Source organism: Sus scrofa, chromosome 10, assembly GCF_000003025.6.
Source record: "Sus scrofa isolate TJ Tabasco breed Duroc chromosome 10, Sscrofa11.1, whole genome shotgun sequence".
NCBI classification, from domain to species: domain Eukaryota; kingdom Metazoa; phylum Chordata; class Mammalia; order Artiodactyla; family Suidae; genus Sus; species Sus scrofa.
In genome coordinates, this window is record NC_010452.4 from 69,191,210 (window position 1) to 69,214,977 (window position 23,768).

At 38.3% G+C, this 23,768-nt stretch overlaps 1 protein-coding gene across 16 annotated transcripts in view; it reads right to left on the reverse strand.

Annotated features, from left to right (window-relative positions):
- The window catches only part of ZMYND11 (zinc finger MYND-type containing 11), a 136,185-nt gene that overhangs the window by 31,754 nt on the left and 80,663 nt on the right, over positions 1-23,768 (reverse strand). For 5 of the 16 annotated variants that reach the window (XM_005668258.3, XM_005668260.3, XM_005668256.3 and 2 more), the window contains exons 3-5: positions 21,585-21,744; positions 12,963-13,007; positions 10,167-10,328 (exon numbers count right to left, since the gene is read on the reverse strand). In XM_005668258.3, the coding sequence (XP_005668315.1) occupies positions 10,167-10,328; positions 12,963-13,007; positions 21,585-21,744 (367 nt within the window). Of the gene's footprint in view, positions 1-10,166; positions 10,329-10,786; positions 10,883-12,962; positions 13,008-21,584; positions 21,745-23,768 lie in introns of those variants that run through there. The other 11 variants (XM_005668264.3, XM_005668263.3, XM_005668265.3 and 8 more) reach the window with 4 other exon arrangements.

The window sequence follows — 23,768 nt, forward strand, 5'->3', positions numbered from 1 at the left end:
GGTGCTGGGTTGATCTTGCCAATGGCTGGACCAGAAGTTCTGTGAAAGCAGGGTCCCTGATGGGCTAGTTCAGTGTTCTCTGGCCAGAGCCTTGCACAGTATCTGCTACACAGTAGACGCCCAATAAATACTAGTTGAACTCATGGCGATTCACTACTAACCACCCTCAATGCCTTCTTCACTGCCACGCAGCTGAACTCAGCAACATGAGATCCTTCTAAAATGTGAAACACTTACTCACACCCAAGCCACGTTACCACATTCTGGCTCCTCTAAACCATTCTGTTTACTTCTGGTGTGTGTGCACCACTTCACTCCCAGATGACTCCTAAACAGGGCTGGTGGCGGGTGACAACTGGAAGCCACCTGAATGTTAATGAGCCTGTGGCCATTGAGCGTACTGGAGCCTCAGTCCCAAGGATGCGTTCTAAACAAGCACATCCAGTGGTCCTGGTGCAGCTTACCCGGAGAAACACTAATTTGCACAGCAGTTACCTCTATTGTCTGAGGAGTCAAGAAGCTCCAAGCTCTCCTCTAAAGTAGCTGTAACCACCGAACAGAAATGAATCACAATGAATTTTAACTGCACACAAGTTGCCTATGTTACGGAAATTAGTGGCTCTACAGTATTCTCTAAAACCACATGTAAAGATAGAATAAAAAAGAATCAAATAATTCATAAGAAACCCAATATCTGTAATTGCAACAGTGGAAGCTGGTCTGGTGGGAGTGGCCCCAAGTCCGGCCCTTTCTCTTCTGTACCAGGAGCCCATCAGTAACTATCACTTTCTAGGACAGTTTTCTACTAATACGACTGCTCAGTCCTGCTCGTCCCCAGTACCGACATACCGGAAGAGCAGAACACCACACTGTTGCCAGCACTAAGCGTGGAGCCTTGGCTAACCACTTTGCATGTGGAAGGTACCACATTTAGCTGCACAACTCCTACAGCTCCATCTTAAACCTCCAGTGGCCAGGACAGCAACAGTCATTTGCACTTGAGTTTCTGGCAATAGTTTTTTTGGGTTTTTTAAAAACTTTAAAACGTTAAAAGGACTTAAGTTTAAAAATCTCTCCTAATCTGTCATCTCTCACAGGTGAAAGGTGAACCTGGAGGACAATTCAAACCACAAACAATAGCTTGGAGTGTATTGGCAAATGGGACTCTGTTCTCACACACTCCCTACTTGAGAAGTTGCTTCTGCAGAATCACTAATGCACAGGTTTCCCGGACTTGTTCAAACAGACTTACAAGACAACACTGAATGCTACTTCAGCTGTATCTACATTTGTTAATTTTTACAAAGTCAACTCTTGGTCCTCTGACTGAGTTTAGGAGGTTTTGACTAAGGTCAGATGATATAATCCGCTTTGTATTAGCCAGTCTAGGGTAATTTACCAACTATTATAATCTCAAATTAATTCTACATGCCACTCAACTGATGGGTACTGTGAAAACATGCGGTAGTCTGTATCCATTACAGCCTCACAAAGAAATTGCCAAAAATACTGGCTACAGAGAGAGAGGTGTTATGTTATTCCCGTTATGTCAGGAATGTCATCATTTGGGATTAAATGTACTTTTGGGGGTAACTTTAAATTCTTTTGCAGCATGTTACAGGGATTTGAGAATAGGAAAAGGACATTCAGAAAAAGTTTATAGAACACAGGCTGTGTACACCTGTTCCTCCCTCCTCTACCAACAGCAGGCTTTAAAGAAAGAAGCAGATTCAAAGGGCAGAGGGAGGATGGGTTCTTCAATTGAGTGAGCCTTTCCAGTCTCTTCTGAAAATAAATGAGCTTGTCTGTTTTGGGGGTCACAGAACGAGTATCGTATGTTCTCTGCTTAATGAGGCTGACAACCAGCCCACAAGAATACTAGCTGCCTACCTCCCCCTCCTTCCCCCTCCCTCTCCTGCACCTGCAGAGACACTAAAAGGAAACAGTGTGCACGTGGCACATACTGTCAGCGCATCAATACTGGAAACACTACGTGAGCTCTCTACTTATCTAGACTAAGTTCTAACCGTCCTGACGTAGGAACCAGCCCAACTATTATCTCTGTAATCCCTTAGAGCTAAAATTAAAAAATAAAGTTCAATTCAGATTCTAAATTGAACACCAAAAGAAATATCATGAAGACAAAATATACCCCAAATGTTTCACACTCATACCCAAGCCCTTCCGACCATAACTTATGAAATTCATCATGGGAAGGAAATACGGAAAGTATGTGGATTTTTTTTCTCCTGGCTTGGGGCCAGGTAGTTTTATAAAGAGATAAGACAATAATACATGAGATTTTACAAATTATATCTTAGCTCCAATTAAAAATACTTTATCAATGTCCCATTACTTTTTCCTCTAGTAAAGCCTGGAATGAAAAGCAAAACTGCCTTATAAAGTACTTGGTAAAGACAAAGACCTTTCTAAAAATGAATTTCCTACTTTTGTGACTATAAAAATATAATTCAGTTGCCTTTAAAATGATAAAAAATTCTGATTAATGTTCATTCATAATTTTCAATACTATGATTGCCTACATTTAAAAAAATACTTCTATCTTATTTAAAAATCCAATCTCCACTCCAGGTTTGTTAATATATATCTTGAAGTTTATGTAAAGGTACGTACTTTCAGGGTAAAATATTAATAAATTTCCCACATTAGAAAAAGACTAATCAGAAAATATTTTGAACATATATTCTTTACTACAATAAAGAATATATGTTCATTCAGCATTCTGTCCTACTTCACTTTGAATGTTAAATAATTCTCCTTAATTTTGAGATTTAAAAAAAAAAAAACTATTGCTACATACTCAAAAGAATGAAAAAAGGATTCAGAAGTACATTTCTATTCCAGTTTCAAGAAATAGCTTTCCTCCTGAGTCACAGTGCAAATGACTCAAAGTTAGTTACCCAGAACTGAGTTAACATTAACAATTCATTACGTACCCATGGTGACTGACCTCCTAATAGCAACTTAGTCTTGGTTTAGTTTTAGCAATCTGGCTAAAATTCCTTTGTTTTCAGTATCTGCCTAATGAGTAGACTGTATCCCATATGAAAAAAAATACAGTACCTGGGGCTTAACATCCAATTTAAATGTTAATTGTAAATGCCTTCTATATACTTCTTTATATTTATTAAATTTCCTATGAAATAGCTACCTTGATTCTAAGTATTTTAAAGAGAACTATGGTAGTAGGAAGACTTGAGGGATAATTCCTATTAGTGTAGCTCTTCTTCAGAGCTTCTCATGTGCCCAAGAGTCAGGGATCAGAGAATCAGGTGCTGCAAGTTAGATGCAGAACCACAGTACTCTTCCAACAAAAAAAAAAACTCTCCCATATAAATACTTCATTTTCTTATCTACATTTTCTCATGTTTCTGTATATTATTAGTGGGGGTTAAACTGATTCATTACACAATTTGTACATTAATTCAAAATTTAAAACCTGTGACCCTTAAACAGAGAAAAATGCCACCTGAAACATTTGTGGGTAGATAAATATTTTGTCCTTATTCTATTTTATTTTATTTTATTTTTTTGCTTTTTAGGGCCATAGGTGCGGCTTGTCGAAGTTCCCAGGCTAGGGATGTAATTGGAGCTACAGCCGCTGGCCTACACCAAAGCCACAGCAACACCAGATCCAAGCTGTGTCTGCAACCTACACCACAGCTCACGGCAACAATGGATCCTTAACCAGCTGAGTGAGCCAGGGAGTGAACCCATATCCTCATAGATACCAGTCAGGCTGATTTCCACTGAGCCACAAGAGGAACTCCAATACATTTCTCTAAAGAAGATAAACAGATGGCCAACAAACACATGAAAAATTGCTCAACATCGCTGATTATATTCTATACTTTTTAAAGACATGCTAGAATAATAGATCCCCATCCAATACCTTGAAAGGTATTTCTTCTTTTGTGACTTAAATTGATCTTTTCATATGTAAGTCACATTTAGTGTGTCATAAATGGGATGTAAGGTCAACCAAAGATGTTAGAGGATATAAATAATAATCTAACATTTTTATATAAGACAGTTATACTGTAAATCAACTGTATTTTAATAAAAATAAAACCTGAAGAGATACATGCACTCCACTGTTCACTGCAGCACTATTTACAGCAGCTAAGACATGGAAGCAACTCAACTGTCCATCGACAGAGGAATGGGACACATATACGATGGAGTGTCAGTCATAAGAAGAATGAAACAATGCCATCTGCAGCAACATGGGTGGACCAAGTGAAGTAAGTCAGACAGAGAAAGACAAATATCATATGATATCACTTATATGGGGAATCCAATTTTTAAAAACAATACAAATGAACTTATTTACAAAACAGAAACAAACTCACAGATTTTGAAAACAATCTTATGCTTACTAAAGGAAACACTGCAGGGGGGATTAATTACGAGTTTGGGATTAATATCTACACTCTGTTATACATAAAATAGATAACCAATAAAGACCTACTGTATAGCATAAGGAACTCTACTCAATATTCTATAATAACCTAGATGGGAAAAGAATCTGAAAAAAGAATAGCTACATGAATATGTATAACTGAATCACTTTTCTGTACACCTGAAATTAATACAACATTGTAAATTAAGTATATGCCAATCAAATTTTTAAGAATTAAAAAGAAAAGCCAAAAAATAAGACCATCATAAAAGCCAAAGATAGGGGCAGGGGATTAATACGTACAAACTACAATGCATAATGTAAATAACCTATGAGAATGTACAGTAGAAAAGAGGGAACACAGCCCATGTCTGTAGTAACCAATGGAACATAACCTTTAAAACTATGAATCACTACATTGCGTATCTGAAACTTACAATGTTGTAAACTACACCTCAAAAATCAAAAACACAAAAAACCAAGATACCTCAACTTAAACTCTGGATGGACTTCACTGGAGCAGCACAGAGGCCCAAATGCCAAAAAGGGGGCAAGGAGATCCCTGTAGTTTTCCCATTCTAGCACTTTCTACGTGCTCAGTTCAGAGCCCTACATTTTGCTCCCTAATGAGAGACTTTAGTCCAAACATAAAATGCTCATTTATCTGAATTTAAAAGGAGCAGTAACACGAATCTACGTCTCCTCAAAGTTATAAAAACAAAATTCATTTATGTAAGGAACATGAACATATTAAAATAGGATGGAGGAAACAGGGCCCACTTTCAAAACACTGCTGTTTCAGAACTGTTCACTGGAAAGTGCCGACTACTTTGTCTTGCTGTACAATTTCTTTCCCTGGCAGTTAATTCTCTGATTTTTAGGAGGTACCGGCTTCAGCGCAAACAATGCACCATCAACCCTTACAAGCATTAATCCGTGCACTACACATTACACTTCCCTACAGCCACAACACAGCGTTTACTGCACAATCTGCTGTGTACACGAGGGAGAGGAGGGCAGCAGGGAGCAAGCTGATTTATACCCTCCCTCTAGAATTCTTCCAAGTCATAACAATGGCTTGATGGGAAGAACAAATGCCAGGCCACTCATGAAGCTGGAATTTTCAACCAGAAATGTTTCTCGTGCAGCAGAACAGGCATTTAGATGTGCAGTTCATGGGTCTCCAAACCACCTTCAAATGATCAGCAGACACATGCGCAGTGGCTCTGACCGGACAAGGAAGATTTCCATCCCCACAAAAGGACCTACCAGACGGCTGTGATCTAAAAGAGAACATGGTACCGACCTGGGGAGTGGTCCCAGGCTTCTTCTAACCCATCACCAAGCAGATATCACTCAAATACCATCATGACGTTTACCAGCAAGGTTGGAGGCCAGCAAGTATGCACTTCATACGCGCGCGCACACACACACGTGTCTGCACACATCTAAGGTGCACGCGTGTGTACACACACACATCACGCATACACATGTGCTCATAGGCACACATCATGTACAAGGTCTTGTCTACACTCACAGAGGCCTGCCTTCTATAACCACAGCATCAAGGAAAAAAATGACTTTGCATCTTGGAAACTATATAAATGAAAATGAAGGAACAATAAAATGAGACATCCATTGGAGCCTATCAAATAGGTAAAAAAGGGGGGGATACTTTCAATGTTGGTATAAATGGGTATCATTTTCTGAAGGACAACTTGGTGATTTTTATCAAATTGAAATGTGCCTATCCTTAAATTTAAGAATTCCACTTCAATGAATTTGTCCTGTGAAGGTGATTAGACAGAATTATGTAGATACATGTAAATTAATCTTCTCTATTTTTAAAAAACATAATTGATTATACCTTTTTATAAAGACACATCCTTTCGGCAAATCTTTAAAGCAATTTTCACTTAAAAGTTTTCTTATTTTTTTCTTGGAAAATTCATGGCTATTCAGGAATATAAAATTCAAATACACCTAAATATAAAAACATACACTCCAGTTTCATACAGAGCTGAATTATAATGAGAAGACTGCTCTTCGGGGGGGAAGTGTGGCACCCTCCTGAACTCTCCTCTGGCAGGTGAGTTGCAGTGCATGGTGCTGGTCAGAAAGGACACGGCAGCAATGTAAATGGGCATTAATGGAGCCCCTCACACAGTCAGTTGTTGAAAAGAGATCTCCGGGACGTTGCTGAGTAGCAGCAGACTGGCCACCACCAGGCAGTGTATGCAAGCCTCTGATCCATCAAGTCACACAGACGGATACAAACGGACGTGCACGGGTGCCGGAAGAGCTCCGGGAGCACGTTCATCTCTGATGTGACAGCACTGCTGGGAATGTTACTGTCTTGCTTTATCCTTCTCTAAATTGTCTGAATTTTTTACGGAAAACTTTTTTTTTTTTTTTTGGCTGGGCCTATTTTTCCATTTTTTAAAGTTTTATGGAAGTAGAGTTGATTTACAATGTTGTGATAATTTCTGCTATACAACAAAGTGACTCGGCTCTACATACACAGCCCATTCTTTTTCAGATTCTTTTCCCACACAGATCATCCCGGAATACTGGGTAGTGTTCTGTGCTAAAGAGCGGGTCCCCACTGGCTGGCTAACCATTCCATACATTGCACTGTGAAAAAAGTAATTTAAAATTCTTTTTTTTTTTTAATTAAGAGTTCTCAGTGACAAGAGTGTGAAACAGGACACTACTTGAATTTGTTTCAAAGCAAAATGCTAATCTGATATTCAAAGGCTATTTTTCAGTAACAATCTACTGTATCTGTAAAGTAATAGTTTTTTAATTATTGTTTTAAAAGGCAGATAATCCAAAGAAGTATCTTCAGGGTTCAGAGATTCCTGAGATTTATTAAGAAAATTGATAAAACTATTTTAAATTGAGAAAAAAGTTCCATCATCTCCCTCTTAAAATATTTTGGAATTCACCAGATATATGAGATAAAGTTGCATGAGCTAAGATAAATTTGATAACATAGCTGAAAGCTTGTGAGAGATTACCTATTCAGTGCTGTAACACTGACAGAGGTTATGTAAAAACAAAGTCTTCTGACCACTATAAAACATTAGAAACATTTTAATCGTCAATTTTAGACACAGTGACTGACTTCCATCCACTACTTTACTTGTTCTGAATCTGGCTCTGGCATCTTATCTTCAAAATTCCTCACTAGTATACCTAACTAACATACATGACTTCCAAACATTAATCAAAAAGAAAATTAGAGAAGATCATTATGTTGATTTGAAAACACAGTTTTAAAGTTTTTGTCTATAGACTCAGTTCTCTTAAATCTGGTCAGTCATTCTCCTGTTAAGATTATTAAAAAGAGCTTTACTTGAAGTTTTGACACATTATTTAAAAAAAACAAATCAACCAAAACCCAAGCAAAATAAATACTTAAAATTCCATTCGAATTTCAAGGTTATAATTACCCCTTTCCCCAGGAAAGATATTGTTAGCACTTATCTTTTCTTAAACGTTAACAGTGTAAAAAATGGACAGATCTAATACAGAAATAACTATTTCTTTGGAAGTTTTAAAGCTCAAGCTAAAACTCACCATCTCCAACCAGACATAGGCTTTTTGAGTCTAACAGAAGGGAAGCTCACGGTTTATGAAGGGAATGCGTGAGCTAAGGTTTTATATTGACTCGCAGTATCATTTCAGTAAGCATAATCACACCACAATGTGAGACTATCTAGGCTGACAAAGGGAAAAAAACAAAAACAAAGGGAAGAAGAGAAAATCAGGATGGGATTAGCTAAATTCCGCTTGGTTACAATGTTTCTGTGTGAGCCAGAAACTCACTGCTATTTTAAAAATTTCATCTTATCAGTAAAGAGTAAAGCAAACACATTTAGGAAATGGAATTGGTTAACTTGATAGTGAATTCCGAAGGAGAAAGTAGTACGCATTTTATTCAAAGGTGTAACTGTTCAATTTCCATGCTTAATGTAAGGAACACAAAACATTTACCATAAAGTTTAACCTTTCCTCAAAAATCCCAAAGGTTTTCTTTAAATACTTTACTGTGAGAATATGAACGAAGTATTAGATACTTTAAAAGGTACTGCTCTAAACGCACAGGTGTGTCCCGAATTGTACGCTTCCGAGTCCCTATTATTTGATCAGTGACCGTATCTTTTTTTTTTTTTTTTTTTTCCCGCTTTTTAGGACTGCACCTGCGGCATGTGGAGGTTCCCAGGCTACAGCTGCTGGCTACACCACAGCCACAGCAATGCAGGATCTGAACCACATCTGTGACCTACACTACAGCTCACAGCAACGCCAGATCCTTAACCCACTGAGCGAGGCCAGGGATCGAACCCGCAACCTCATGGCTTCTAGTCAGATTCGTTTTGGCTGCGCCATGACAGGAACTCCAGTGACCACATCTTTTATATTTTCACAACATTCCTGCTTCTGTTCTTCAGATCTCATCAATTCTTTACTACCTCTAATGTAAACCGTTACCAAAATCCAGGAGATATTTACTTGTGAAATACAAATCCATGAGAATAAAGCATGAGTACTGATACAGTTCCCATACAGATGCTTACACTGACTTTTTGCAGCCATCGGAATTCTAGCACATCTCCAAGGAGGTCTACCCCTTGACGACTGAGAGTGAAATATTCAGACCTAGAGATTTATCCTACTTACCTAGCACTTAGGCCCTTGGCTACAAGTCATCATTGCACATTTTTTAAAAATGCCAACTCTTGTCTACCTATCGAATACGTATAATAGCGCTGTTAAGGTGAAGCATCCTTAAGTAATAAAAAGCCAGTCACTAACAGAAGATTCAAATGGACACTGTATTTTGCTCATTAAGCTGGCAAATAAGAAGGGAATTTTTGGCCAATATCAAAAGACAAAATGTTTTTGAATAATAAATATTTAAGCCACTCAAATACTGTAAAACATGTTCACAAACAGACCTCATGAGTAATCTGGGCAACGTGCATGGTTCCAAGTAAGTACCCTTAACAACTGCAAGAACAAAACAACAGAAGCTGTAGTCAAATAATTCCTTACTGGTCACTATCAACGCCGTATGCAATGCAGTATTTAGTCATCACACATCACGCATATGCACACACACCACATCTGCAAACAACAAGCACAGCCAAGTACACTTCTCAATGGGGAAATAATGTGAATGAAAACAATTGCGGGAAGTAGCTATTTTAACTACCAGACTATTTCATTTTGTTGAATTCTTTACGTACAACTGTTCCATCCCTCCACCCTCCAAATAAAAGAAAGAAACTAACCCAGGATATGACAAAAAATAAAGGCAACATTACACGAATATATAATGAGGAATAGATACAGACTGTTTCCAACAATGTGCCTCTTGCTACCTGTGCTTTCTGAGCAGCAGAGAAGACGGACTGAACAGGTTTGGCAGAGGAGAGTGGTTCTTAATTCCCAAGGGCCACCCATTACAGGAGTCACACGATCCACAGGGCGTTGTCAAGTACAAGGAGAGAGTGAATCTGCACGTGATTAAACTTGCTAAAATCCTTACCCTGAGTATGTGTTGTGACATCCATTTATGAGTGTTCTATGTTCATTACCCATCATTTCAGGAGATAACCCCCACCCTCCAGTACTTTATCCATCGACCTGGCAAGACCACCTGGGATGTCTTTGTACAGCTATTATTCATGAATTCCAACCCTCTGACCAGCACATTAAAGCTCATGGTACTCACCCTGCAAACTGGGCACTGCCAGTGACTACTGCTGTCTCTAAGCCTGTACTCATCAGACAAACACTTGGAATGATACACACGAAAACACAGGTCACATATCAACACCTCTCCAGGCAAATGGCATTCAAAACAATACCAGTCATGATTTTCTGTTTCCCAGTCCTACAAAAAATACAAAATAATTTTGTATGACATTTTGTCAATATCTGCAATGACTAAGAACAAAATTGAAACTAAAGTCCATCAGAAGTTAGGCATTATAAACAATTTTAGACATTTACTGTGTTAAAAACAAGAGGGAAAAATACCTAGAAATTCGCTTTTTAAAATTTAATTCTCTCCTAAACATATTAATATTCAGAAATATCTTAAGATGATCTGATAACAAAACCAATCCAAAATGAAGTAAGTCCAAAGCCAATCCTAGTTCTAACATTATCTTTCAGTTTTTATATAATCTATGGGATAATTTCTTCAGTAAATGGAACACCCCAAAGCAGTATCTATAACTTAGTATTTCAAACAGACAAACCTCTGTTTTGTTCTGATTTTTAAAAAACGTAGTAAGTACTTAGCACACTTTGGGAACAGAGAGAATAGTAATAAATGGTGATGCTCACTATTCTTATCTTCTCATCCCTGGTATTGGATGCTTTATTGAAAATAACCATTAATCAGAATGTCCATGTTCTGATAGGCTGTCAAATTTTCAGGGTCTGTTGAATTTGGAAAAATAAATTGAAAATGTGAAACTAAAGGTTTAATCACATTCTCCAAAGGACATTACCATTAAAAAACAAAAAAGGAAGCGGGCTTATTTTCTTAATGGGGCTATTCCTGGAAAAAAGAACATAACTGCAGGTATATAGGTGTTCTTCGACATTTTCTTTTTCTGTTGCATTCTTTTTTGTACAGCCAGTACCATTTAAACACAAACAAGAGGATGGCATAAGTTCTCTTAACTTAGACTTCATTATCCATAAATATCACTCTCAGCTTTTTGATAAAAATACCTGTGTTAAGAGTGATGGATTGATTCTCAACCTTCTTTTGCAGATGTGGTAGCTACACTTAGGGTGATCAAGGCCACTGCCAGTGGGGATCCAGAAACTGGCTCTGCAGGCATTTTTCTTTTTATAAATCACCATCCATACACTGCTTCTGAGGGTGAGTGCCTTTCTCATTCTCTCTTACATCCGTAATGCCCCCTTTAATGAAAGGGCTTTGATAGCGCATGTGTTTAGTAATAAGCATGGACTCCTCTAGCACCTAAGATTTAAGTCTGTTTCTGTTGACCAGATGAGAGTGCTCAGTCTCTCTCCTTTAAAAGGGAAGGGAGCTGCTAATGTCCTGAAATTCACATCTTCCAACCCACATTCTGAGTCATGGCTAAAGTACATTAGTAAGTTTTAGAAAAATGTAAACATTTTGGTTTGCTTTCTTGTAGGAAATCGGTGGTCTTTATCAACCAAAGTAATAAAGAAAAAAGCAGGACCATTTTTAGTTATTTGCTGCAGATAGATAAACTCTGCAAACTTACAATGGAGTAGTAGTTTCAGACTGTTTAAAAACCATAAGATACTGATTTGAAATAAAACCCTAATCTGTGCATAGCAGAAAAAAAATCTACCCCATCAAGTGTGACACAGTGGTACCACAGAGACACAGTGTTGTGGTGCCTGGCTGTACTAAAATAACAATCACTGGTTTACCCGTTTTGCATAGCTCATAAGTAAGCAGCATTTTAGCTATTTCAATGTTTGTATTAAAAAGCCTTAGGTTTTAATGGAGATAGGACTTTTTTTTTTAAAGTAACATAACTTTTTCCAATATTAAAACAAAATATTTCTGGATAGTTTCCTCAGAGCTGTTCAGAAACATCCAAAAGGATTTTAGTGGCTTATATATGACTCATTAACAAAAGAAACTGCCATTCTTCATCATTTAAATTTTTTTTACATTAATTCATCTTCCTGTGATTCTCAAAATGGTAATTAATAGGAAAGGAAGCAAGAGAATACAATTCTGGTGCATAGCTCCAGCCTCCCCATATCATGTCCTACCTTTTTCTATCCCTACCTTCTCCCATCCACCTATGAAACGAAGATGAAAACGGATCTTTCTTCAATAGGGTGTTTAATCCTAGACCTAGTTTTTCATAAAAATTACAGAAATGAAAGTATAATTCAAATGAAGTAAAAGTAGAGAAACTTGGATATATGTTTACATAGTGGCATACAACTCACTCGCTTATGGGATATGAAGGGAAGTATGGGCAGGGAATGCAGGTGCTGTTCATTCTTTTAATCACTGCAATAGCTGCTTAGAATATACAGAACATGCAAAAGCCAGGTTCAAAAGTTACTACATTCTCAATACAGGAAACATCTTTCTGAGGTGTAAATGATATAAGCATGTTTATTATAAGATAAGAGTTGCCTACAGTTTGTCTTTTAGTAAATAATTCATTTATACAGTGCTTTTGCACTAATGCATTATTGAGGATATAATAAGAAGCTAAACTTGCATTTTCACTGGATTTCCCCCGAGGTCAGCAACTACTCTACATGCTGCCTGACCAACATAATATGTGATACGCCACTTCAAAACAAAAAGTTTTTAAAAAGCAAACCTACTAGCACAAAATCCAAAACTAACTAGAAGCAATGTAAAGACAGTATGGTTCTAATGAACAATTCTAGCAAGAATTGACTACACTAGCCTAAAGAAAGATAGAAATTTAATACCAAAAAAAGCAGAATTAAAGTAAAATAACATAGTGCAAAATTAGTTCACCTTGTTTGGGGCTGCTGTCCTGGAGAAAGGCTGCATACTGTAGGCCTTTCAAAATAAAAACAAAATAATCTTGGTCTCTCTACTATATAACTTTGCTCAATATCAGGCAAACACATAGCTAAAGGGATTTTGTACATGGTCAAACTGTTTATTATTTGCTAACGACATATTCTGCAGATGGTATCAATGGATAATCTGTGAATGTGCTAATCATTAATGAAAAGACAGTAGCATGCAAACTCAAGAATCACTAATTTAAGAGGGAACTTCTGACACTAACACAAAAGCTACAAAGGGACAGAGGAAATCTCTCTAGAAATTCATGTGCCATGAAACCTATAGAGATGTCAGAAAAATACTATATTGATAAACTCATTGTCATTATAAATTTGCACGAGACCATGAGTGTATGTGTTTTTGATCTGAAACGGGTTCAAGCCATGTTTTTAAAAAAAATTTAGAGTGATGAATGTGAAGAGGTAAACTCCATACTTCATCACGGTGTGTTTATACAGGCTGTCTTCAGAATCCAGCAGAAAACAATCGACCCTCAAGAGGCAGCCTGCTGATCTAAGTCTCTGCCACCATTTACTGCAGTTGTTTAAGAATCTAGAGCCAGACTACCTCGAATCCTGGCTATGGTGCTCAAGGGCTGTGTGATCTGAGGCAGCACACTTAGCTCTTCTGTGTATCATTTCCTATCTGTAACATGAACCAAACAACAGTGCCTAGTTTATAGGGTTTTTGTAAGGGTCAAACGAGTTAATGTGCTCAGTAACTGGTAGCTGGTATAAGATGATCACCTGGCTACAGTGCACAAAACAGGAACTGACAAGTCTCAAAATGATGTGATGCTTGTAATTAAACACGTGGGAATTTCTTCTTCAGGACTCGAAGTTCATTCTGACAGCTGACTCTGGCGATGTTTCTGTATGCTGGATGCAGCAAGAAACACTGTTAACTTGCTTTAGAGATAACACTGAAGCAAGAGGGCTCAGTGGGAGAACTACGTCTGAATAGGGCCTCCAGAACTCTCCACCCTCACCATATTCAAAAGATTGTAATTTTTAAACTCCCTATTTCTACACAATGAGCACATAAATCTTATATAAATAAATATGTTTGATGTGATATTTCAACACAGATACAATGTAAAGTTAATTCCCTATAATTGTAGGTTTAGTTTAGTTTTCTTAATAAATCCAGTTAATCATTAGAGGTAAGAATTTTATGGTTAAATATGTCCAGTAACTTTTAATCTTATCTTCAAAATTAAAATATTAAAACACTGCTTAGTAAAATAAAATTTAGAAAGAGGAAAAAAAGAGAAAACTCTCTCTCTCTCTCTCTCTCTCACACACTCACACACACACACACACACACACACACACACACACACACACACAAGCTCAAAAGAGTATAACGGGACAGCATGACCCAAAATGTTCTTTTGAATGAAATGGAAATTCTTCACCAAAACAAGAATAACTTCTAAGGGTAAGTACATTACTGTTTGTTTTGCATATAGAACCGTAGTGTAACTGACTTCATTAATAATCACTGATACTTTACTTAATACTGTACTCAGTAAATAAACAACTATTTACGTTTTTGTATCTGAGACAGGTAATAGGCCTTTGGAAGAAATGTGTAGCTCTGTGAATAATTAACATAAATACAGTAAAATTTGTTTTGTATTAAAAAAAGTCAACAGAATTAAAAGGCATCAAGTTTTGCACTTAGGGTATTTAAAACATAACTGATTAATTTATGACAACTATAACAACAAAAAATGAAAAGATCTAAACTTTAAAAAAGATTCTTAGTTCAATATGCTATATTTATGAAGCGGGCTAGGAGAGCCAAGCTGTTTCAATTCAGCAGGCCTCTCACTATTTTTTCAAGAACAAAGCAAGGAGCACTTCTTTGCCATTGCTGCAGAATGGTGTAATTTCTGAAGAATAAGGCATAAACCCAATCCTACTTCTTATATAAAAGATAGGAGCTTAGCCAAGTTTCAAGACATACAGAACCCTTAGTTCTTTTAAAGCTGGTCATGGAGTTCCCGTAGTGGCTCAGTGGTTAACGAATCTGACTAGGAACCATGGGGTTGTGGGTTCGATCCCTGGCCTAGCTCAGTGGGTTAAGGATCTGGCATTGCCGTGAGCTGTGGTGTAGGTCACAGATGCAGCTTGGATCCTGCATTGCTATGGCTGTGGTGTAGGCTGGCAGCTACAGCTCCGATTAGACCCTGAGCCTGGGAACCTCTATTTGCTGCAGGTGCAACTCTAGAAGAGACAAAAAAAGAGCAAAAAAATAAATAAATAAAATAAGTAAATAAATAAATAAATAAATAAATAAAGCTGGTCCTTAGGAGAAGCACATGGGGACAAGGAGAAGCACCTATCTTGCCCTGTAAATTCAGACTATCTCTTTATCCCCATTATAACTCAATTTCTTCGAGAAACCACAAAATGTGTGTTTTCATTAATTATACTTCTGAAAAGGTATCAAACCTTAACTGAGAAAAGGGAGGAAAAAAAGAATTCTACCTTTTCACTTAGGCCTACTTAAAAACTAGTATAAGGTCCTGTTTACCAGCAGAACAAACTGAATTATGTGAAAAGTGCTGAAGTAGTGTCAACCAGCTAAGACCTGAGTTCATGTTTGCAGGTGCCCTCAAAACACAGGCAGCACGGAGTTCCCACTGTGACTCGGGGGTTAAGAACCCGACTAGCATCCATTAGAATGCAGGTTCAATCCCTGGCCTCGCTCAGAGGGTTAAGGATCCTGCATTGCTGTGGCTATGGCGTAGGCTGGCAGCTGCAGCTCCGATTTGACCCCTAGGCCTGGAACCTCCATATGCCAATGGGTGTGGCCCTAAAAAGGACAAAAACAAAATGAAACAGACAAAAACCCAAAACACCATAGCCAGCAAAACTGGAAGAAGGGTTCTAACTGAAAATGTCAGCTGTGGTTCCTAAGCTGATATATTATTTTTGAACTGCAATTAACCATGCAAGAAGAAAAGAGACCCTGAATCCAGACCTGGCAGGTAAGGAGAGCAGCAGTTTCACAGCAAATGTCGCCTTTTTATACTTTTAGGTCCTCTTCTACACTGGTAGCCAAACTACTGAATGGCAAATAAAAAGCACCTGTCAGATATGGGGAGTCACCTCTTTGTGTCAGGAACCGTGAATCAAGTTTAAGGTCACCGAGTAAATAACACCATTCTCCTCAATATCAAAACACACGTTTGACATGTTTCATCTGCAAATGATCTGTGACTCAAGGTTACCTGCCCTACTATACAGGCACACCTCAGAGATATGCAGGTTTGGTTCCAGACCACCACGAATAAAGCAATTGCTGCAATAAAGTGAGTTACATGAATTTTTTTGCCTCAGTGCATATAAAAGCTGTCTTAACACTACATTATACTCTTAAGTGTGCAATAACAGCATTATGTCTAAAAAATGTACAGACATTAATTTTAAACACTTTATTGCTAAAAATACTAACCATGATCCGACAATGTGGGGTGGCCACAGACCTTTAATTTGTTTAAAAAAAAAAAAGGTGCAATAAAGCAAATCACAATAAAAAGAGGTATGCCTGTATGACACAAGATACTTTTATAAGACCTTCCTATCTTGAATGAGTTAAGAGTTTATCTCATAAAAAACTAACATGTATTTATTGATTGCAAAGGGAGCTATTAAATACCAAACTCAGCTGAGCGATGGTAAAATTTAGACCAAGAAATATATTTCTCAAGTTATTAGACTAGAGGACATGGGAGTTCCCATCGTGGCTCAGCGGTTAAGGAACCCGACTAACACCCATGAGGATGTGGGTTCAATACCAGGCCTCGCTCAGTGGGTTAAGGATCCGGTGTTGCTGTGAGCTGTGGTATACAGGTCATAGACGCGGCTCAGATCTGGCATTGCTGTCGCTGTGGTGCAGGCCAGCAGCTGCAGTTTCGATTTGACCCCTAGCCTGGGAACCTCCATATGCCGTGAGTGCAGCCATTAAAAAATGACCAAAAAAACAGAATACTAAGAATAGAGGACATGAAATGTCATAATAAAAAAATGGTTTGAATGTAGTCATCCGTGTATATTAGTTTAGAGCAAGCAGATGATCAAGTAATCTATGCAAACACGTAGTCTTTCTTTTAAAAAAATCAAAATAAACAAGCCTTGATATAATAGAACAGTTTCATTCTGTGTCCAGGTCTATTGGCCTTTTACCAATGTAATTTCAATAGCTTCAAAAAGGATCTCCAAAAGAATTATTTGGATTATATAAATGAGTAATAATGATACAAATCTGGAAATGTAAGATCACCACAGAAACCGTGTATGGGTGCAGCCCAGGCTCCGCAAGCCAGTCACTTAAAAGATTGGTTGGTACTTTCCTATCATTTGTTTACTGACTAATATTTAGGCTAGCCACTTAAAATCGAGGGAGGCTTCATTTATTCATTTATTTGCCTTTTTTTTTTTTTTTTTTTTTTTTTTTGGTCTTTTTGCCTTTTCATTTCTAGGGCCGCTCCCACGGCATACGGAAGTTCCCAAGCTAGGGGTCCAATCGGAGCTGTAGCCGCCGGCCTACGCCAGAGCCACAGCAACGGAGGATCCGAGCCGCTTCTGCAACCTACACCACAGCCCACGGCAATGTCGGATCCCTAACCAACTGAGCAAGGCCAGGGATCGAACCCGCAACCCCATGGTTCCTAGTCTGATTCGTTAACCACTGCGCCACGACGGGAACTCCAAGGGAGGCTTCACTTTGAGTAATTACATTTTTCATTCTGTTATCTCAAATGGACATGTTTAAAATCTCACCATGAAGATGATTATCTATTGCCGAATTTTATCATAGTTTCTCCAAATGAATTAGCACTTCAAGAGAGATTCAAACAGTAGTTGAGATCAGCATCTCAAAACATCTAAAACTCCTTCCAGTCCTAGTAGAAAGAATCTCAGTACAATGGAGGCTATTTTCTTTGACTCAGACAATCTTTCTTTTAAATCGATCATATTAAGTACATCCTAAAATATTCTTAGAATTGGGCTTTGATTACATGATTGCTGAATTTAATAAAAAATAGTACTGTTCAAGATATGCACATTTTTCAATTGTATCAAGTTTTTAAAAATAAGCACTGGAAAAAACCTGGCAAGGTGGAATAAAAACATGATATAACAGACTCTGTTCAATGACGGTTGAGCGGCCTGAAGAAATGACAGTCTTGCCTACCTCCTCTTTTTCAACATGACTGTGCAAAGTGACGACAAGGAGAATCGGCCTCTTGGCTAACACAAGGTATCTCAGGGGATGCAGCTTGTGGAACTTGCCAAAAGAAATCAACTTTCCCCACCTCTGAGCTAGAGCTACTATTTTAGAGGCTACAGAAGGAAACGAAGAGCCTTACTACCGTTTTTCCAATGACAGAACTCCTTGAGTAAAGACTATTTGTAACTTTGAATAAAGCTTAAAAAATCAATAACCAAAAAAGTCGCCCTTCCTTCCCAAGGCCATATGTATCTACTTGAATTTTTCTTGAGAATGAGTAGAAAGTCAACAAGCTAAATAATGCACACTTGGCAATCTGAAAACTGAAGCTTTTGGAGGCATCATATCATATACAGGTTGGTGAGACTATAAAGGTCCCACACTCAAATGCCAGCACGCAGGGCTGACACTAACTCATAGGGTACCTGAGTGCCAGCGAGAAACCCGACCCTCCCAAGGACTGATCTGACAGGACAAGACACTTCCCTGGCATCTATGCCAGAGAACTGCTGAGGAAGCATGCAAGGACGTGCTCTCTCAGGAGTCAATGGTACTTACTAGGCTGTGCAGTTCACAACTGGCCCCTTATACAGCAGCCTGCACGCACAGGCTATAGCCCCTACAAACACACAGAGCTGGCCACTGTGACCTGCCAAGCCTTACCCATGTCAGTCATGTGTCCTTCTAGAGCATTCTTAGGGCATGAAAGCTGTAAATGCACACAGACGGCCCCTGCATAGCCAGGAGGTCTTCCAGCCACAGCTATGAGATACACTCCTAATCAGTTCATCATTTACAGCTACACCTTAGGTATACAGCCAGTGTCTAAAGGAAAATCTCTTTCCAAATCTTGTTTCAGTTACGGCTTAAAAGTAAAAAGATCACGATGAGAATTTTTGCTTGCTCTTTAGTAAAAAATTTGTGTGCCTCTGCTACACTATATATAGGCAGTTCCTGTTTGGGCATATTTATTACTGGTCAAAAACTTGCTTTGACATGATGGGGGACAATGTGAGAAAAAGAATGTACGTATGTGCGTGTGTGTGAGACTGGGTCACTTTGCTCTACAGTACAAAACTGACCACACTGTAAACCAACTATAATGTAAAAAATAAAAATCATTATTTTAAAAAACTTGCTTGGAGTACATAGTTACATGTTTCTACAGATAATCCCATTTAATCCTCAAAACAATCAGATGAAAGTGATAGCTTTAAAATTTTTTTTCCCCAGGGCCACAAGTGAGGCACAGGTGAGGAAATTCCCAGGCTAGGGGTCGAATTGGAGCTGTAGCTGCCAGCCTACACCACAGCCACAGCAACGTGGGATCCCAGTCACATCTGTGACCTACACCACAGCTTGTGGCAATGCTGCATCCTTAACCCACTGAGCAGGGCCAGGGATCAAACCCGCACCCTCATGAACACTAGCTGGGTTCGTTTCCACCGAGCCACGACGGGAGCTCCAGGTGAAGGTTCTATTAATATGTCTGTAGTACGGCTGAGGGATGAGGATCGGAGGTGGACAAGTTTCCTCAGGATCACGAACTAAACAAACGTTTGAGATGGGACTGGCCTCCATCACATCACACCCATGGCTTCGCCTCCTCCTACCACATCACGCTGCCTCCGCGCTTGCAGAATCTGTGTATTTCACAAACTAGGCAAAATTTTTATATGCCTGGCAGTGCTTAAATCATACATACATACTTGCTATAAAATACCTGTGAATAAGAACCAACCAGAATTAATAAAATCTGTATACTGGTTGTTTGATTTACATATAAGATTTCATCTAGAAAAAAGAAAATATAGGCCTAAAAATATAGGCAGCAAGAACATGTAAAAACAAAAATAGAATACAGAACCTAAAGTAGTTGTGAACATATAACTCATTAACTGCCTGCTGAATTAAACTGAATAAAGAAATTTCAACTTGAAGAGAAAAAAGCAAATGGAAAAGCAGAAATCTAAAAAGGAGAAATAAATCAGTTTAATGAAAAAATGTACACTTGATCCACAAACCAAAATCCTGTGATATTAAGCTGCATTTACTATCAGTTACTGTATTAATCTCAGAAATGATCAGTAGCCTTTATAATAAATATGCAAATTTCTACGTGTTTTGAGATTAGAAATTCTATATTATCTGGATTATTCTGAGGATTATTTTGAGGGTATAATAAACTCTCCGTTATCAATAGCCTTCCTTTAAGTGTCTGTTGTAGACAGATTTACATCACTTGATATTATTATTATTATGGCTAGGCAACCAAGTTTTTTTTACTGGCAAAAACCTGTACTTTTCTGTAAGGACATCAACAGAAAATTATACTGATACAAATTTTTTCATTTAAGTTTTCAAGAACACGTCAAATGATACCAATGAAATTAAACGCTTTTTTTTCTTCCATGTTTTCTGATGGTGGAAAAGGTGAATTTTCTTTCCTGAAACTCTAAGGGCACAGATTAAACCAACAAAAATAGTGTTAAAACTAACAGCTTCTCTAACTACATAACTTACAGCTGCCTCTGTCGCCCAGCTGCTCACAGAAAATGTGTTAGTTTACTGCTTTCAGACCTGATAAGTCAGTGTGAGTGTGAGTGTGTGTGTATAGTGTCTCAATTGCTATGGGGCCAAAAAGGGAAAGACAAAGTTTTGGGGAAATGTTTCCGCAAATAGCCAATTTTAAGATTTCGTGTCATTTCTAAAATTTTAGATTTTAGAGAATTCACTATAAAATACCCTCAATACATCTAATTACTAAATCTATTACTTTCAGAACTAAAACAATGTTTATTATATTTGAAAACTTTCCTTTTCAAAAACAGACTTTTCATGCAGGTATTAGAAAAATCAAAATAAGGCAGGAAAACAGAAATATTACACAGAAAACCATCTTTACATTAAAAAATGTACTTCTATATGTATCCTTGAGTGTGAAAGTATACATCCCTTTCAATCTGTCTGGATGGGATCAACACTGAACTCAACTGAAACATTTTTCACTTCTATTTACTCAAGAAAACGCTTTGGAATAGCACTAATCCTGTGTACATCAAAAGGGCTTTCCTTTGTTTTATTTTTCAGATTCACAGTAACCCAGAGAGAAGAAGCAGGCCTCCCTGTGAGAGGGAGTTTTCTCCTCAAGAGTCAGGAAGGGAATATCCATCCTACCAATGCAGATCCTTAAATTTAATAAAAACTGTCAAAGAAAATATCACTAAACTTCGGAAGATGAGTTTCTACAGGTTACATACAAATAATGTTCAAAAACGTAAGGTCAGCATCTTTCAGATTCATAAAATAAAGTAAACTTACAATCTCATCTCCTGGCAACCAATATCCTTCCTGTTCGATACCAGCTTTTGAACCTTTGCAGCCCACTGTCAGCGTCTCCACAATAAGACCATCTTTCACAGCTAAGCTCAGCTGCCGGGTGGTCTCTTTTGGATGCATACCGTGGACTCGAGACATATACCTGAATACAGAGGGAAAACAAATTTAAAATCCTTTAGTATGAAAAAATAAAAATAAAATGAGGTGCTTTTTCACTGTGATTTATAGTTATGAGAGCTCTGAAGAAAAAGAAAGAAAGAAAGAAAGAAAGAAAGAAAGAAAGAAAGAAAGAAAGAGGAACAAAAAGAAAGAAAGAGAAAAAGAAAAAGAAAGAAAGGGAAGAAAGTCAGTCCTGAATACATAATTCTTTGAATCACCATATTTTAAACCTTAAATCTATTTCGTGTGTTTTTATTTTTTATTCAAAAAACTTTAAAATTCTGATTGCCAAATATTTAAGGCAGGTATAAAAAAGAAAAGGATTCAATATACATTTACATATTTTATATATTTAGAAGGATATTTGTTCAAAGTAGTCCCACACCTGCAAATATAAATCACTTACAGATTTTAGTCAAATACCCCATTTAGCTCTAGCCTCTGTAGCAGTTAGCGCTACTAACCTCTACTCTGTAAATTCTAAATCTAGAATTTTATCATCTTCAGCCACAGGATGTTAGAATATAAAAATACTTTTACTCAAAACTTAGCAAAGGATACCAAAGAAAATACAGGAATTACATGAATGGTTGACAACTTATAAAGAAAACAAGAGTGCATGCTGTGATCAATAAGGCCAAAAAGTGACTTTCAATGAAATATATTTTGAACTGGATTGCTAAAGCATACAAGCTCTCCCCTGATTTACAGTTACATGGCATATTTTTTAATTAAAAAATTTTATTTCCATCATGGTGCATCGGAAACAAATCCGACTTGGAACCATAAGGTTGTGGGTTTGATCCCTGGCCTCGCTCAGTGGGTTAAGGACCTGGCATTGCTGTGAGCTGCGGTGTAGGTCACAGACACAGCTTGGATCTGGCACTGCTGTGGTTGTGGTGTAGGCCAACAGCTGTAGCTCCAAATGGACCCCTAGCCTGGGAAGCTCCATGTGCTGTGGGTGCAGCCCTAAAAAGCAAAAAATTTCAAACATACCCTGTACCACAGAAAATAATATTGCAGATTCTCTTGAATTTACCAATTGTACTGAACTCACATTAACATTGTGGAATATTTGCTTCATAATATTTTTGTTTTTTATCTTTTTGCCTTTTTCTAGGGCTGCTCCCTTGGCATATGGAGGTTCCCCGGCTAGGGGTCGAATCGGAGCTGTAGCCACCGGCCTACGCCAGAGCCACAGCAACGTGGGATCCGAGCCGCATCTGTGACCTACACCACAGGTCATGGCAACGCCGGATCCTCAACCCACTGAGCAGGGCCAGGGATTGAACCCGCAACCTCATGGCTTCTAGTTGGATTCGTTAACCACTGAGCCATGACGGGAACTCCTGTTTTTGTTTCTTAAAGAAATAAAATGTTATAGATACAGTTGAGTTTGTGCCATTTTCCATTCCACTCCAATCACCCCCAACACCTTCTACCAGTAAACTAGAGTATCCAGACACAAAAACATGAGACAAAGGAGGCTGGCCTCAGCCTCTCCAGAGAAACATTCTGTGCTGGAAGAAAGGGCAGCAGTACCCAACAGTCTGCAAGGAAACCAAGTACGACACATTAATTCTGTTTCCAGTTTATCTGCCATTTAAGCATCAAAGGAGTCAAAACAAATCATTTTAAAAATGCAAGAACTCCTCATTGAAATACCTTCCAAGCTCAGGGGATGAACGTTCAGCAAGACAAGGAGTAAGCCCTGCAGTGGGACTGCAAGTGCCTCTGTGCCTATGGTTTGCGGAAGAGAACTATTTTCTGCTTAGGAGGTAAATAACTTTAAAACGTGCTACTTTCTCTGCCAAGGCAGTCAGCCGAAGGGCTAAGGAAGGAAGTGCCGTGGGGAAGAGCAGATGCGCTGGAGTGACAAACGGTGGCAAGAGAGGACGAGGCAGAGTTAGATCACACAGACGGATGCGCCACCTCTGCGAACGGACAGTAGGGTGAGAAAGTGTGTGGCAGAGGGACACACACACTGTGACACATAAAGGTCAGCAC